This window comes from Canis aureus, chromosome 21 (assembly GCF_053574225.1).
Source record: "Canis aureus isolate CA01 chromosome 21, VMU_Caureus_v.1.0, whole genome shotgun sequence".
NCBI lineage: Eukaryota > Metazoa > Chordata > Mammalia > Carnivora > Canidae > Canis > Canis aureus.
Window position 1 is genome coordinate 20,265,045 of NC_135631.1, and position 18,929 is coordinate 20,283,973.

Sequence of the window (18,929 nt, forward strand, 5' to 3'; positions counted from 1 at the left end):
TCTTAATGAAATTTTAAGTTCTATTTTCATTGTTAAAAGAAGAGACATAAGCATACAGGTAAAAAAACTAACATTTGGTAAGGGCAAAATAAATGTCTTATTGTTGTTACTTCACTGATTATTTAGGTGAATGAGTTTTTTGAATTCTAGTTATTACAAACTAGTAAACAGATTGCACACATGCTTTATTTTTACCTTGCAGCAGACAACAATAATTACATGTAATACATAAATGTTAATTCCAGGCTTTGCTTTTAGTGTGTGTGTGTGTGTGTGTGTGTGTGTGTGTATAAAAGATCATACTTGCAATAACATTTGCTTTTTCATAGTATAAAAATTTGAATATTTTCTTTAAATTCTTGTTTATTGCTAAAAATATTTCACAATAGTATATATATCATTTTCCTCTGTTTTAGAAATAGCCATACTGTTATGACTATATGATTGAATCAATTTTAAGGCATCAAGGCATTGGAAAGTTCTAGTATTGCTAATATTATGATTTAAGAAAATTGTTACATTTTTTAATCACAGATGCTCAGTAATGTATCATTCTGTTTTCTTAGGAACTTCCTGCACCATTACTTGATGATAATTGTAAAAAAGATTTTGATGAAGATGTAGGCAATCATAAAACACCAGAATCTAATATTAAGATGAAAATAGCTTGGCGTTACCAGTTATTACCCAAGATGGAGGCAAGTCAACATTCAAACTATTTCTAAAATTTGCAAATGTATTTGTTTTCATTTTATAGAATCTTTTGTGGTATACCTGTTATTTCTTAAATGCACTACAATGTATATATGCTTATTTAAATAACTAGATTTTTATTTGTATTTTACCAAGATGACATTTCTTAAAAAATAAAATTATGGCAAAAAATTTTTTACCAAAATAGATTTCATTTCTTCCATAATCTCCATATGGAATCTTTTATTCTACGGTTGCAAGCCAGAGTAAGTGAACTCAGTAAGCTATTTTTATCCATCTTGGTTACCTATAAATATTCAGCATAAGTGGTTTTTCTTTAGAATTACTGTTTTTATTCCTGTACATTTTGTATCACTATATTTTAACCTCATCTATCAAGGATAGACTAAGAGACAGGAAGTGAAAGGAAAATTTCTGAGAATACAGATGTCAGTAAATTTACCCATGAAAGCTTTTTTTTTTTTTTTTTTAATTTTTATTTATTTATGATAGTCACAGAGAGAGAGAGAGAGAGGCAGAGACATAGGCAGAGGGGGAAGCAGGCTCCATGCACCGGGAGCCCGATGTGGGATTCGATCCTGGGTCTCCAGGATCGCGCCCTGGGCCAAAGGCAGGCGCCAAACCGCTGCGCCACCCAGGGATCCCTACCCATGAAAGCTTATGCGCTCTGCTCCTGGTGAAGGCTCTGTTTGTTTATTAGCTCCTTCATTTGATTGTTTATTTATTCATTTTTCAGAATACTTTAATGTCTACCAGACATCATACTGGTAGAAAAGAAAGAAATTCTAATCTGAATAAGACACAATACCCATAGTCTACCCTTCTGTCTTCTACATCACTGTTACCTTCCCCAAGGGCAGAAATATGTTTTTTTTTATTTTTATTTATTTATGATAGTCACAGATAGAGAGAGAGAGAGGCAGAGACACAGGCAGAGGGAGAAGCAGGCTCCATGCACCGGGAGCCCGATGTGGGACTCCATCCCGGGTCTCCAGGATCGCGCCCTGGGCCAAAGGCAGGCGCCAAACCACTGCACCACCCAGGGATCCCCAGAAATATGTTTATAACATTTCTTAACTGCAAATGCCTAATTTGGTATACTGTTTCCACTGCCTCCGTCTAACTGCATGCCAGACTGTCAATCCTAGAACCCTCTGCCAAGCCTAGACAATGCCTTAGAATTCTCTGTCATGTTCTGGGTGGTCACTACCAGAAAATATATTAGAGTTAGCATAGGAGTTGAAACCTGTTTGCTACTATAAACTTGCAGTATGAAATACAAACTTGTCCAGACTGTGTATAACATCTACACAATCTAATCCAAGCCTACCTTTAAGTCTCCTGTGTAAATAAAAAACACTGTATTCAGGGCAGCCCAGGTGGCTCAGTGGTTTAGCACTTCTTCAGCCCAGGGTGTTTTCCTAGAGTCCCAGGATTGATTCCCATGTCGGACTCCCTGCATGGCGCCTGCTTCTCCCTCTGCCTGTGTCTGTGCCTCTGTGTCTGTGTGTCTCGTGAATAAATAAATAAAATCTTAAAAAAAACCCACTATATTCACCAATCCTATGAGAGTTGCTCTTTGTAAATTGCTTATATTTCTACTGGTAATGCTTTTCACTTTCTTTTTCACCAACTCCACCTTCTCCAAGTGCAAATATTACCACTCTGATAGCTTTCCATACATAATTATCTAGTTTCTTATTTTTGTATCCATAGCACTCAAAAATGTATTTTAAAGTACTTCTAACATTATTTTGGTACTATACTTCGGAATAAAAAAAACACATACCTTTTGATCTTGTGGAGATTTACATTATGAATATATTTACTCATGTAAAATGAGTATATGAGCTATTTATATAGCGTATTTTTCATAACAGAAGATTGGAAATAAGCATTTGGTTAAAAAAATTACAGTATTGGTGTACAGTAGAATACTATACATATGCATTAAAAAATAGAGGGATGATCTGTGCAGACACTTGTTGCAGGCATTGCGTCACTTGGATGTGATTGAGAACTGGGTATAAGAGGCCAGAATAAATGTAGTTATTCTGCTTAGGAAAATGTGAGCAGAGTGATAGAGATTAAAACAGACAAGGAATGTAGGACTAGCACTTGAGAGCCCTAATGGCAAAGAACTTCCTTCATGTCTTGAGCCAGTAGTTTCATTTAAATTCCTGGGCTTAATGGTGACGCTTTTGTAAAGAGTGACTATATTCTCATTTTTCTACTGGTATGTTCTTCAAGAGTCAATAATGAACAAAAGCTCTTAAATTTAGCTTTTTTGGAGAGGCAATATGCCAGTCCAATTGTAGGTTATATAAATCACTTGAATCTTGCATTTATTTTCATTCTAATCTCAGCTGTTTTGGTTTTTCATTGATCACTAACATTCTTCATATCAAATTGTCGCTGAAGATTCAAATAACTGAAACTTTAAGCCTTTTATTTTTAACTGCTTGTTACAAAATCTGTTTAAAGTTGGGGCAAAAGTTCTTTGTTTCTTACATTGTTTCTTTATAATTACAAATAATTCTTGCCCCCTTTACATATAAGTGAGTAGTCCTTATTCCTCTCTTCGCTTTAGAATATGTTTTATCTATGAAATTAAACTTCTTAATGGCCACATATTAACACATAAACCCTGTGATCAGTTTTCAAAGTTTACAGTTTTAAAAATTGTCCTCTTGTTACAATGATCTTTCCCAGATGACTTAGTCTGCCGTTTTCTTGAGTTCTCCAGTAAAATACCACTTTATGAGGAAAGTATTCTTTTCTTCGTCTCTATAAAATAAAACCGCTCTCTCTCTCATCTCCTTTCACTGTCTTATTTTTCTTTAGGGCATTTATCATCACCTAACAGATAGTATCATCTGTGTCCTCCTGCTGGACTGTGAGCTCAATAAAAGAAAGGGACTTTGAATATCTTGTTTTACTGGCATATAGTGGGCGCTCCATAGCTATTTGTTGGATACATGAGTGAATGAATTATATATTCTATGAATTAAATGCAAACCTGAGCTAAGTTGCATTAATTAATGCAAGTAGAATAAAAATAGCTTATTTGAATTTACCGTCAATGGTCAAACTTAAGTTTATTAGTATTTATAAATGAGTTCTGTCAAGTTTACAAAATAGAATCTTCTGACTTCTTTTGCTTTTCTTTGAAATGTCACCAGCATGTATATTTGCCTGTAACAGAAATTTTATATATAAGGATTTGCCAAGACTGATAGAGTGTGGTGATCAACCGTCATCTACTTTATAAATCTAGATTTTACCTTGCCATTATTAGTTTAAAAACAACAAAACTCTAGGTTTTCTGAGTTTTACCTGGGATAAAATATAGTTAAAACTATTATGAATAAATATTAAACAAGTAGTCCAAAACTAGCTGTGTCATTTATCAGAGATACCTTTTAATATAAGTTGCCATCAGTTCCTAAGAGTGTAGTCACATTCCCACTTAGGAAATGCAGAAAAGGATGAGTATGCACACTGAATCAGTAACAGTAGTTCAGTAAAGTATAAAGCGGTGCTACTTCCAGTTGGAAGGGTGTGTAGTTTTAAAAAGCCCCCCTTCCCTTGTCCTGTGATTTTGATTCTCTTAGGTGGATATGCCCTTTTTCACTTATCCAGTCATCAAGTCCTATTCCCTTTTTACCCCAGGAAGAGAAGACTCTTATTCCCTTTCACCCTATTCTATTTCCTTACAGCATATACTGAGACCTAATTTCTTCAGTATTACGTAGTTCTATTACCAAAGCCTACAATGGCTCCAGCACTTCATGTATTAGTGTATTAGATCTTTATTATATTAAATCCTTATTACACTTTGGTTTTCTTTCTTAGTGGTTCAGCCATAATAGTCCTGTGATAGATGTGTGCATATTGCAGGTGACAACAAATGCCATGTTTTGAAGGAGGTAATGTAATTACAAAGGAAAGTGATAGATCTAATGATTCTCTAGTGAATCATGACACAACAATAATAATTAATATCATTTATGTAGTTCTTTACAATTACAAAATATTCATTGCCAGTATTGCATTAGATTCTCACAACAGCCTAATAAAATAGTTATTATTGGTAATTGAACTGAGGCTCAAAGTAGTTAGTTAACTATTTGGATTCTTGCTTTCTATTATGCCATATTGAGAAACAAGAAATGATAACAATAATAAGAAATGTCTTATTTAGACTATTTGTAGTGCAGCTTTTGTCTGAAAGTTTTGTTTCTTTCTAATATATTGGAGGTGAGGGATGGTATTGTTTTATTGCTCTGTGCTACTTCTGGCCCCCCATGAGAGTTAATTTTCCCTTATCATAGTAAATTTTTACTGAACCATTCCATTATTCTCCATTCCACAGTTGACAGAGGTAAAGGTTAGTGTGTGTCTGTGAAACAGAAGTTTTCATAATGTAAAACTAAAGCAACATGTTCTTATCAAACAGAGTAATAAAACTGATGAGTTATTGATGATATTATTTTTAATGCATCTTTTTTGTAGAGTTGATATTTTTCCAAGGATTATTATCAGATTTAAAGCATTTAGTTTTCTTTTTTCAGAGGAAATATTTGAAGTCTTTGTTTTACAATTCTAAGCCTCAAAAGATTTCATACTATTTTAAAAAATCTGATTATATGCTAATGCTTTGTGTCTTGGGTAGAAAAAAAACCTTAGAAAATTGTTTCTTCCTGTAAGGCTATATTTATTTTTCATTTTCATTTTTATTTAAGGATTAGAGATTTTCTATCATCAATAAAATTTATAATTTCTATCTACCTTGTGAATATTTTAGTTGATGTATCTAATCTTAATTTCTAAAAATATTAATTGTAATAAAAGCTTCCAAATTTATTCTTACATTTTAATAAATTATGTGTTCTATATGTAAACTGTCACAGCATGAAATCAATTTTCTGCCTTGATTCATCCCAAATCTGAGATTTCTATCACATTAATATTATAATTAGAAACATTAATAGAGACGGCAACTTAAAAAGCATACTTTGCTTCTTGGCAATTTAGCATATTTCTCTGAGTGCCCAAGACTTCAAGAACCTTCAGTGCACTAATAAATTTATTAACTCAAACTTAAAAGAAGCGAAAAGTCTCTCTTTCTTTCTCTCTCCCCATGGCCAGTCTGCTAAAATAGATTATTCATGCTTATTTGATTCAGGTAGGCTTTTGCAAGCTTCCCTACTAGGCCTGGGAATGTGGTACATTGAGGCCTTTTCAGAGGCTTCTGACATAGACCAAGCTTTTATTGCATGGTGTTTTATTATTACCAAATCCTAGTCTCCACCCAGTTTGTAGGCACTCTGCTTATTCTTTTGAATCAGGAAAGGTTATCACCTACCTTAATCCATGGAGCAGTGTGGATTAAGGACACCAGTGTGCCCCAGGATTCTCAAAGAGGATCCTGGAAACTTCTTGTTTCTTCTTTTTTGCTTGTCTTTACTAAATTCTATTGGGCCTTAGGAGGATTTGCATCTGAAATGGGCAACCTGGTGTTTTTCTCAATGAAGACATCAGATCAAAGTTCAGTTAGTCAAGGCCTTTCTAAAACATTAAGGGGGCTTGGACTTACACAATAAAAAGATGAGCTCTAGCAGAGATTGCAGTAAAAACATTCTGAACTATAATCCGGATAAAGAATAGATTATAGGCCAAAGAACAGACCTTGTTTAAATTGCTTTATACTAATAACTTTACATTTAAAAACTTTACCCTATTTTTAAGAAACGTACTTTATGTCTCTTAATTTATTTGCTAATACTGCCCTGGTAAATAGATAAATCATGTTTTGGGAAACATACTTGTATATACTTTGTATTGAAAACAGGTTGAGCTGATTGATCGGTCTCTTTCGTTAATGAAAATAAACAGTATCTTATGAAGGGATGAACAGTCATTTTACTTAGAAAATAAATGCCAAACTCACAGACTGAGAAAAATGTTTCTATCAGACTTAAATGTTTTTATTCTATGTTACTTTATAATCTGATGTTGTTAGGCATTTTTAAGTCTGAAAATGCAAATATGTAGTATCAATAGCTAGTTTCTTTTGGGCCCCTCACCAGTGATTTCATTGGCTTAAGTTTTCATTAGTTCTTAGCAATTCCAAATTTGATTTGTCATTTAAACCTGGAAACTTTAAAAATAATTAAGACATATATATTAATTTCTTTTTAGCTTAGGCAGGTATATACAGTAAGAAAAGCAAAGAGGTGTTCAAGTTCTTATCAAATTTAGGGAGCCACCAAGAGCAAAGAAACATGGGAGAGGAAAAGGTTGATTTCTAGTATCACTGAAAATAATAAAAATTGTAGTATGCTCTTTTTGAAACTTATTAAGTCAGTGTATATCAGCTCTTCCTGTCAGCATTAAAATGCACAAATATATCAGTATTTTGCTGAATGTATTTCAGATACATTGTAGTTAAAAAAAAAGTAATTTTTAAACAACTAATATGGTTTTTCTTAAACAACTAATATGGCTTTTCTTAACAGCCTGGACCAGTATCTTCTTCAAGATTCGGTCACTATTATGATTTATCAAAAAGGATGCCACAAGAACTAATTGAGACTTCAAAATGGCATGGATTTTTTTTTCCAGAAAAATTATCCCCAACTCTTAATATAGAACCATGGTAAGTTAATGACCCAATTCTGATTCCACAGGTTAACAGAGTGCATCTTTACCACATCCTTTGAAAGAATACATAACTAAAGGTACATATTCTAATAAATGTTTTCTATATAATACATAACCTTAATTGTACATATGCTTCATATTATGTCTTTATATGTGGTTTTCTTTTTCTGTTCCTGTAAGTGTTGGATATGCTATTATTCTTAATTTGCTGTTTAAAAAGTCTGGATACCAAAATTATAATACCTGCTGGATTTATTGTCAAGAAAATGTGGAATAGTTTTTAAATCAAGGTCTTTTAGCCCTAAATGCAGATAGATAATTAAATACTACGTATTAATATAATAGCAGTGAAAATGGTATGAAGTACTGGTTTTTCAGTTAAGTGTCCTTTCAGAAAGTAAACAAGTGTATATTTTCTAATATTTATTAAGTCTTTCTATTTCTCGTTATTCTGTAAATACAGTAATTTATATTTTTTTAGGTTGCCTTTGAAGAATTTAGGATTTTTTTGAGTTTTGCAATGAAGAGTTGTTTTTTTCTTTTTAAGATTTTTTTTTCTTTTTTTTTTTTTTTTAAATTCATGAGAGAGAGAGAAAGACAGGCAGAGGGAGAAGCTGGCTCCACGCAGGGAGCCCAACACGGGACTTGATCCCGGGTCTCCAGGATCACGCCCTGGGCCAAAGGCGGTGCTAAACCGCTGAGCCACCTGGGCTGGCCCAATGAAGAGTTTTAAATGTTAAACCAGCATAACATGTTTATAGTGCTACCTTTATTGAAGCAAAACTCTGAAAATTACAGTCCTTGACATTGAATACTTTATAAAGTGTTAAGACTATGTAATTTCAGTTCTTACTGCAGTTGAATCAAAGAAAGTAATCCATGGAATAGGTTGTTGCTTCTCTTTTCTTTCATATTGTAAAACCATTATTTTCAAAGTGAGATGAGTTATTACATGGAGATTTAATAGACCAGAAGTTGTGAACTGAAGTGACTCACAAGTCTAGAGTCTCTTTCCAGGAATATGACTTGAGAATTTAATGAAAACTATCCTATTAAAAAAAAAAAAAAAAAAAAAAAAACTATCCTATTTATTGTTATTAAATCTGTTTCAAAAAATAAAAAATCTTCATTATGGTTTCTCCATTTTATGGCTTGAGACTTACCAGAAGTGGTGCTTTGATGTTGTCTTAGTATTAGCAGCCATTAATGAATGACTCTTGTGTGTGTCAGTCATTCCTCTATGTATTACATTTGTTAGTAGTAGTGCAATCCTTGTATGAACCCTAACAAAGTATATATTCCCATTTTCCAGAAGAAGTTACTGAAATTCACAGAAGTTATTGGTTTGAGGCTCACTATTACGTGATAGAACCGGTATTAACCTAAATCAGATCCTTCTCTTTCTTTTTTGCGTTACTGCTTAAAAGAGATATTGGTGTCCTTTGCCTTTACCTTCCTATGTTATGAAGGAAAGAGTACTGAAAAAGAAATTTTAAAATCTTAGTTCTGACACTGAGTCCATCCTGCTGTTAAGCTTAATTTCCCTTAAATTTAGTGAAAATAAATATCCTTCTGTGAAAAATTGGGTTGGGGAATACATTTGTCCTACCCATATCACTAGAATTTTGTTAAAGTTGAATGATTATATGGATTATACTAGTTCTTCCATTCACTAAACCAGGTATACCTATACGTTTATGGTGTGGGAAATAACTTTTCCCTGATTTCTCAAAGAGTAACTAGTGGAACCCAAATTCAAAGTCAGTTCTTTCTGACTCAGAATTCTGTGTTAGCAATAATGCTATATTGCTTCAATTTATGGAGTCCTTAAGGAAATAAAAAATGTAAATTGTCCATTAAGTATAATGTAAGGAAATGAAAAATATGGTGTTATTTTTGTAATTAATAAAATACTTTAAGAGTAAGACTTTTTTAAGCACCAAAGTACAAGGATTTTGTTCATCCATTCAGCAACTAAAAGAAGGAGGGAATTAACTTATTTTGAATACCTGTTCCATGTCAGGCACTGTTCCAGGCATTTGATCATGGGATATCTCATCTAATCCTCCCACAACCCTCCAAGAGAAGTAATATTATTCCCATTTTTTAGGAACTTGATGTCACAGATGCTTAAGTAGCTTTCCCACTCTCTTAGGCTGTTAGTGACCAAGTCTATGACGCAAACCCAAATCTTCAAAATCTCTGCTTTTTATTCTGTGCCAGAGTGCCTCCATTTGCTGCTGTAGTAACTGTACAGCACATGAAGCCAGCTGCCAGGAAAAACTACACCTTGATCAGCTATAAGAATATACTCCTACAGACTTTAAAATACATATTTTTTTCCAGAATGTTTTTGAGAACTAGAAGTTTTGCACAGAATAGGAAAATTTATAGATTTTAATTATCAAGGCAATATTTCATTTCATAGTAGTTAACTGATAATTCATTTATTTCATATAAAACTTAAATGCTTAATTAAATGTAATTAAACTTTAAACATGCAATTAAATTAATTTTGAAAATGAGTACTTACCATGTGAGATTTAATTTATGAAAAGCATGTGCTCATTTCACTAAAATGAACTTTACTGGTTCATTTATAAAACAATAAAGCTAAGCTTTACTAGTTGTCTATACTTTTCCTGTAATGAAGACTAGAGGATATAGCTGTGTCCCAGTATCATATATGAGGATATAATATATAATTTCATATATTCTAAAAGGCACTGTTGAAACAGAGTTTTTTGTGGTAAGAAAAACTGAAGGTCATTTAAAATTGCATTAACTAATTTAAAATTATTTACTGGTATGCCTATAGAAAATGGTCGTACATATAATTTAAACTTTCAAATGAAAGCCTGGCTATAAAAACCATATAATTCTGATATTACCAGATGGTTTTGTTATATTTCATTGTCCTAAATCAGATAATCTGAGTCACAGAATAGTGATAGGAAAACTGATTTTGAGAATAATTCTATAATCTAAGATTTTTTTAATTTGGCATTTTTTTAAATTAAGCTTTGCTAACGGGTATACAAGGACAGTTGTTTTCCTCAGGAAGATAATGCTCATCTTCAGGGTAGGGATAGTGTCTTGGGCTTCCTTATTTATTAACAAACCTACCAACATACTGCTTAACCTACTGTTACAAACGGAATGTTTGTGATTCTACCCACTGCTCCCCGCTACCCCAGATTTATATGTTGAAACCCAATGTGATGATATTTGAAAATGAGGCCCTTGGGAGATAATTGGAGTTGGATGAGGTCATGAAAGTGGGACCTTGGCCTGATAGGATTGGTGTTCTTAAAAAGAGGTAAAGATATCCAGCTCCTTCTCTTTCCTTGAGCACATGTACATGAAAGGCCAGATGAGCAACATAGCAACAAAGTGATCATCTGTAACCCAACAAGAGCATTATCACCTAGATACCAAAGCTGCTAGCACCTTGATCCCAGACTTGTAGTCACCAGAACTTCAACAAAATTAATTCCTATTATTTAAACCACTCAGTTTGTGGCATTTTGTTATAGGAACCCAATCCAATTGATATAACCACTATATTATAAAATGTTATTTTTTTAATAGAACAGATCTTGAATATTGAGTTTACATACAATTGGTAGTAAATAGAATGAGTTCATTTTGATATGTTTCTTTGAAATTCAGGATTTTATTTTTACATGGATATCCTAAAAATGGTTAGTAGCTTCTTATATTAACTAAAAGTTTTGTATTAATTACGTTGAATGAGCTGAATTCTGGAAGAACTAGTTATCTTTTTAGGAGAAAATCAACAGAAAGGATAAGAATATTAAGATTTAAGAAGTCATTCTTTTTTCTTATTTTGCCAAGTCTGTTTACCATTTAAATGTAACATCTGTATAAGCCTTCTGTAATATTTTCCTAGACAAAGTATAGTTATGACCACCCATACATTCCTACTTCCTTTTGCTCATACTCTGTCAAACATTTAACACATTACACTATAATTGTCTTGTCTACATTTTTTTTCTTCCCTCTAAAGCATTGGAAATCCTTGAGGAAGGGGTTTATGCTATCTTCGTCTCTTTATTCCATGAATCTAGGACACAGGTGTTGAGTTATAGTTGAATAACTAGTGAATCAATGCACAAAGTATAGTAATAACTCAGATTAACTATACCCTTGTTCTTAGCTCAAAGATTTAGTGGGATAAAACTAATAACTGAAACATAGCCATGTAAGAATATATTTTATTTCAAAACTACTGATCTCTTACATTGAGAAGCAGAGAGCCATGGTGTATTTAGAAGTTACAAGTAGAAAATTCACTCATGAGAATGGGATTTTGTGAAAGAACTTCTAGGTGAGACTACAGGCTCAGAACAGGAGTATGCTAAACTACTTTATTAAAAGGATATAGTGAGTGATCTATTAATACAAATCTTGGAGCTGAAGGAAAAGCAAGATATAAAAATGTGAGGAGGGATTTTACCCATTGGCCTTTTTGCTGGTGATACGATTAAAGTAAAAAGAAAATATCTAAAAATTCTGAGAGAGAACTATTAATCCTAAATCTCATTTTAACCAGTGAAATTACTTGCTTACATGTTTGCCTTTCTTTTTCTGTCCTTCAAGAGGGCCTTTGGGTATGTTGAAATTAGTTGCTCATTAGTCTTCATTAGTAGGCATTTGTTTTATTACCCACCTAATTCCTACATTCCTAGTCCCAGTCATTGTTCCCTAGGCATACTCTCTCTTATTAATGTATGTCCTTCCAAATTTCATTCTTCTTTCAGTAAAGTAATCTTAGACCCTTGTCTCCTCTCTCTCACTCCCTACATCCAACCTTTCAGCAACTCCTGAAAATTTTATTTTTTTAGGTTTTTATTTCAATTTCAGTTAATTAATATACAGTATAATAATAGTTTCAGACATACAATATAGTATGTATAGTATAGTATTCAACACTTCCGTACAACACCCAGGGCTCATCACAGCAAGTACACCCTTCATTCCTATGACATATTTTACCCATCCCTACCTACCTCCCCTCTGGTAATCATCATTTGTTCTCTGTAGTTTAAGAGTCTGTTTCTTGGTTTGTCTCTCTTTTTTTTCCCCTTTGTACATTTGCTTTGTTTCTTAAACTCCACATATGAGTGAAATTATATGGTATTTATCTTTCTCTGACTGACTTATTTTGCTTAGAATAATACTCTTAGCTCCATACACATTGGTGCAAATGGCAAGATTGTATTCTTTTTTGTTGCTGAATATTATTCAGCATGTTACGTGTGTATTCTATGAATTTATTCCATGAATATATTTATGTACAATATATATAAATATATATATATACATACACACACACCCCTTCTTTATTCATTCATCAGTTGATGGACACATGGGCTGTTTCCATAATTTGGTTCTTTTAGTTTACACTGTTATAAACATCAGTGCATGTATCCCTTTGATTAGCATTTTTATATTCTTTGGTTAGATATCTAGTAGTGAAATTGCTGGATCATAGGGTAGTTCTGTTTTTAACTTTTTAAGAAACCTCCATACTGTTTTCCCGAGTGGCTGCACCAGTTTGCATTGCCATCAACAGTGTAAGAGGGTTCCCCTTTCTCCACATCCTTGCCAGCACTGGTGTTTCTTGTGTTGTTGATTTTAGCCATTCTGACAGGTGTAAGGTGTTATCTTATTATAGTTCTGATTTGTATTTCTCTGATGATGAATTATGTTGAGCATCTTTTCTTGGGTCTGTTCACCATCAGTATGTCGTCTTTAGAGAAATGTCTGTACGTATCTTCTGTTCATTTTTTAATTGGATTATTTGGCTGTTGAGTTTTATAAGCCTTTATAATTTTGAATACTAACTCTATCAGATATGTCATTTGCAAATATCTTCTCCCATTCTGTAGGTTGCCTTTTAGTTTTCTTGATTGTTTCCTTCATTGTTCAGAAGCTTTTTATTTTGATGAAGTCCTAATAGCTTATTTTTTATTTTGTTTCCCTTACCTTATGAGCTATATCTAGTGAGAAGTTGCTATGGCCAATGTCAATGAGATTACTGCCTGTGTTCTCTAGGTATTTATGGTTTCTGGTCTCACATTTAGGTGTTTTATCTGTTTTGAATTTTTTTTGTGTTTGTGTGAGAAAGTGGTCCAGTTTATTGTTTTGAATGTTGCCGTCTAGTTTTCCCAACATCATTTGTTAAAGAGATGATCTTTTTCCCATTGCATTATCTTTCCTGCTTTGTCAAAATTAATTGACCATGTAATTATGGGTTTATTTCTGGGTTTTCTGTTCTGTTCCATTGACCTGTGTGTCTTTTTTGTGCCAGTATCCTACTGTTTTGATCACTACAACTTTGTAATATAACCTGAAGTCTGAAATTATAGTGCCTCCAGCTTTGATTTGCTTTTTCAAGGTCACTTTGGCCATTCCAGGTCTTTTATGGTTCCGTACAAATTTTAGGATTGTTTGTTCTAGCTCTGTGAAAAATGCTATTGGTATTTTGATAGGGATGCATTAAATGTGTAGATTGCTTTGGGTAATACAGACATTTTAACAATATCTGTTCTTTCAATACGTGAGCACAGAATGTCTTTCCATTTCTTTGTGTCATCTTCAATTTCTTTCATCAGTGTTTTATAGCTTTCAGAGTACAGGTCTTTAACCTCTTCAGTTAGGTTTATTCCTAAGTATCTTATTCGTTTTAGTACAATTAAAAATGGAATTGATTCCTTGATTTCTCATTCTGCTGCTTCATTATTAATGTATAGAAACGCAACAGATTTCTGTACATTGATTTTGAACCTTGTGACTTTCCTGAATTTGTGTATCAATGTTAGCAATTTTTTTGGGCTTTCTGTGTAGGCATTATGTTCTGCAAATAGTGACAGTTTGACTTCTTCCTTAGTGACTTGGATGCCTTTTATTTCTTTTTGTGATCTGATTGCTATGGCTAGGACTGCCAGTACCATGTTAAATAACAATGGTGAGAGTGGATGTCCCTGTCTTGTTCCTGATTATAGAGTTTTTCCACATTGAGGATGATAGTAGTTGTGCGTTTTTCATACACGGTCTTTATTATGTTGAGGTATGTTCCCTCTAACCCTACTTTCCTGAGGGTTTTTATCATGGATGGATGTTGTACTTTGTCAAATGCTTTATCTGCCTGTATTGAAATGATTAAATAGTTCTTTTCTTAACGTGATGTATCACTTTGATTGATTTGTGATATTGAACTACACTTTCAGTTCAGGAATTAATCCCACTTGATCGTAGTGAATGATTTTTTTAATATATTTTCGAATTCTGTTTGCTAGTATTTTACTGAGAATTTTTGTATGCATGTTAATCCGGGATATTGGCCTATAGCTCTCTTTTTTAATGGAGTCTGTATCTGATTTTGTTATCAGGGTAATGCTGGCCTCATAGAATGAATTTGTAAGTTTTCCTCCCTTTTCTATTTTTTGGAATAGTTTGACAAAAATCGGTGTCAGAGAAAATCTTTAGAAACAATGACAAAATAAGAAATAAAATGGTAATTAATATATATCTATCAATAATACTTTGAATGCAAATGGATTAATGATTCCAATCTAAAGACATAGGTTGTCATGATGGATGAGAAAACAAGATCCATCTACATGCTGCCTACAGGAGACTCATTTTAAACTTAAAGATACCTGCAGCAAAAGCAATTTTAGGAGGGAATTATATAGCAATACAGGTCTACCTCAATAAGCAAAAAAAATTTCAAATAACCTGATCACATACCTAAAGGAGCTAGAAAAACACAATAAATGAAGCACCATAGAAATGCAATCAATTATAAGAGAATATTATGAAAACTATATGCCCACAAATTGGAAAAATTGAAAGAACTGGATAAATTTCTAGACACAAGAACCTACCAAAAAGAGAGAGAGAGAGAGAGAGAGAGAGTACACTTGAACAGACCAATAATCAGCAAAGAAATTGAGTCAGAAATAAAATAATTCCCCACAAACAAAAGTCCAGGGCTAGATGGCTTCACAGGTGAATTCTACCAAACATTTAAAGAAGAGTTATTTTAATTTAATTAACATAAATATAAGTAGCTATATGTGACTAATAGCTTATCTTGTTAGTACAGTTTTACAGCAAAAGTCAGCTCTTATCACTACTCTGGCACAAACACTCCACTTACTTCCAATTTCATTCAGAAAAATGAACTCATTCTAGGGGCATCTGGCCTGCTGAGTCAGTAGAATCACATGACTCTTGATCTTGAGGTTGTGGGTTTGGGTCCCATGTTAGGTACAGAGATTATTTAAAAGTAAAAATCTTTAAGGAAAAAAAAATCTTCTATAGCAACATCCAGAATAATAAACCCACATTCTAACAGAGGTCCTATAAGGCCTGGGTCCCTTGTTTAATCTGATTGCTAGCTACAGCTCTGATCTCTTTGATCTCATTGAGGTTGTAAAAAGAATAAAGGGAATATCAAGAATGTTTTCTAGATTTCAGACAATAGAACTAGGTTCGTGTCATTTACTGATCTAAAAAACATCCTGAAGTATTTATTAGAACACGTTATCTGACATGAATACCTATGAACCTGAGCACCTTTTATGAGTCTAGCAAGCTAAACTCTAGGTTTATTATAGTAAACAAAGCAGCTATTATCCTTGACCATGTATAGTGTTTACAGTCTAGTAAAAAAGCATACAATTTTTAAAAAGCTAAATAAATATATTTGCCATTAAGAGTTGCCATAAGTAATAAAGAAAAAGAACATTTTCCACAGGTTATATGGGGATAGGGGGATATGCTTTGAGTTGTTCAGAACTGGCTTCTCTGAAGACAAAGCATTTGAGCTGAGACCTGGAGATAAGAAGACCAAAGCCATTCTACAAAGGAGAGTAGCCAAGAATTATTTGGGAGTGGCGGGGGCGGGGGGGGGTGTTGGAGCCAGCCAGTGTGCCAAGAAAAGAAAGACAGTGGTTTAAGGACCTGAAAGGCCATGTTGGTGAAACAGAGTAATAGAGCCATATGAAAGAGTTCAGAGAGATAGGCAGAGGTCACATCATTCTTTTAAGAAATCTGTTCATGAAGGGGACAGAGAAAAAGCAGTAATTGGAAGAGGTTTGGGAAGCAAGAAGTTTGTGCTGTTTTGTTTTACTGTGAATAAGAAAATTCAATAGAGAAGAATGGATGGAGATTGGAAGAGGACATAGTGGTTTCTAGCTTTATGACATTAGGCAAATTACTAAATAATTTGGCAGAATTCCTAAGCCACTCATGGCCAAGGATTGGCCATTAATATGTAATAGCGTTTCCTCCACTGGAGAGAAGGAAAAGGAAGAAGATAAAAATGCAGATGCAAACAAATAGGTTTGTAAGGATAGAGGCAGGGTCTCGAGTAGCGTCAAAGATATGGACTATGGTCTTCTCTTTACTCAGTGAATAATAGGCAGGGTCATATGCTGAGGAAATTACCTCTTAGGAGTTTAGGTTAAATGGGGAAGGTTTGAAATGGTTGTTTCACAGACTAGAAGACTATACTAACTAGGGAAATATCAAATATTTGTTGTGGTACAGTCTGTAAGGTTGTGTTACTTTCTTGCATCTCTGCTGAGATTCCTGATGCAGAGGCAGGATTGAAGTTTTGACAGGTTCAGGCAACAGAAGGAGTTTAATGTATTAAACATAGTAAAAAAAAATTATGGATTGCAAACTCTAGGTCTAAGAAAATGAATTAGAGACAACTGCTATTGATATATGAGAGAAAGAGAAGAGATAGTAGACTGGTAGTAGACTGGCTGGTCTTAATAATGAGAGTAAATGGACAAAGCAATTACCAAGATCAGAAGTGTTGGTTGAGAAAAGATATTTGAATTAGGTACACTGTTTTCAATAGAAGAAAACATCCAGGAGTTAGATAAAGACAGCAGCTTAAAAAGGGAGTGATCGGGATTGGTTAGAAGAAACCATGCATTTTGTTTGTATTTGTTTTACCAGAAAGTGAAGGAAGAGGAATGGTTTGAATGTCACATTGGAAAACCAAAAGGATACCAATCACATCTTTCAGATATTGAGGAAAGGAATCTAAGCTGCAGCTTTATTTATTTAAGCCCAAGTGACCATTACCTTCCAAGGGAAATATCCTTTGGAGGGTGGTGGGCACAGTATCTTTTATTAAGGTCTGTGACTGATACTAGTTACAAAGACTGCCGCATTGGCTCTAGCAGGTAGGTTCTGCAGCAGTTTTTTCTACATAAGAAACTTGAGATGGATACCTGGCTCACTATCCAAGATATAAGGAAGTGAAAAGGCAGACTATAGTAATGGGATACATAGTATAATCCTGTTTACATAAAATTTTACATAGCTGATTCTAAATTCTTTTCTAACACTAATTCAGGAGATGTTAATTTAGGTTCCGAAACCTTAATGATATGCGGTCAAAGAAGATCACAAAACTCAAACTAAATTTCCTTCTTAAATCATTTAAGAGACTCATAGTATGTGTAGTATTTAAAAGGATGTGAAAGAAATGCCAAAATTAAATATATACATAGGTCTTATAACCCTGTTTATATTTGTTTATTGGTAAAATATTCTTTAGAATCAAAACCAATTTTAACAGCATACTTCTTTATAACCCACATTAATTTCTCTCAGGAATAGAAGGAAGGGCAGGTACAGAGAAATGTAAGAGAATGTTCATCAGACTGATAACAATATTCACCTCTGGGTCATGAATTGGGGTTTTTTTTCCTATTCTTTGTATGTTTTATGTATTTGAATTTTTATGATGAACAAAGAGTTTTCAAAAAAATTTTTTAAAGATTTTATTTATTTGAGAGAGAGCATGCATGTGTTTAAGCAGAGTGTGGGTTTGGGAGAGGAGGGACAAGCAGACCCTGCGCTAAGCATAAGCCCAACACAGGACTGGGTCTCAGGAATCTGAGATTGTGACCTGAGCCAAAATAAAGAGTTAGCCATTAACCAAACATGCTACCCAGGTGCCCAACCATCATTTTTATAATAGGGAGGTATTTCAGTAAGTGGGGAAAGTTTAATCATTTGGGAATAAAATAAAGAAATCCTTACTTCAAATCTCACATCAAACCATATTTCCAAAGAGTTAAAGATTAAATAAATATAATAAGTGAAATTATAAAAATATAGGAAGAGAATGCCTTAAACTCTTGGGGTAGGAAAATAGCAATCAGTATATCTAGTGTTCAGACCTAAATACCATTCTCCATTTGAGGGAACCAGGACTGTTTAGAGAAGTTTTGATTCACAGGAAAGTAAAGATATACCTGTAGTGTCTTTTTATGTTCAGAAGTCCTTTAAGAATGATGAGAACAGAGTATGTCAATAGAATACAGAAGCCAGCTCAAAGGAGCTCCCACTGGCCAAATAAGAGAAGATTTGAGCATCAGAATAAATAATGATGGACAATGGATTATAACCCATTTAATAAAGCAGGAAGCCATGAGTACATATTGATACAAATAACTGAATGAATAAATAAGTTATTGAGGAACAAAATA

At 33.5% G+C, this 18,929-nt stretch overlaps 1 protein-coding gene across 4 annotated transcripts in view; it reads left to right on the plus strand.

Moving 5' to 3' along the window:
- The window catches only part of ELP4 (elongator acetyltransferase complex subunit 4), a 252,914-nt gene that overhangs the window by 60,030 nt on the left and 173,955 nt on the right, over nucleotides 1-18,929 (plus strand). For all 4 annotated transcript variants that reach the window (XR_013360053.1, XM_077863451.1, XM_077863449.1 and 1 more), the window contains exons 4-5: nucleotides 567-698; nucleotides 7,236-7,375. Coding sequence is in view for 3 of the 4 variants with exons in the window: in XM_077863451.1 (XP_077719577.1) it covers nucleotides 567-698; nucleotides 7,236-7,375 (272 nt within the window). In the remaining variant the exon portion in view is untranslated. The remainder of the gene's footprint in view (nucleotides 1-566; nucleotides 699-7,235; nucleotides 7,376-18,929) is intronic.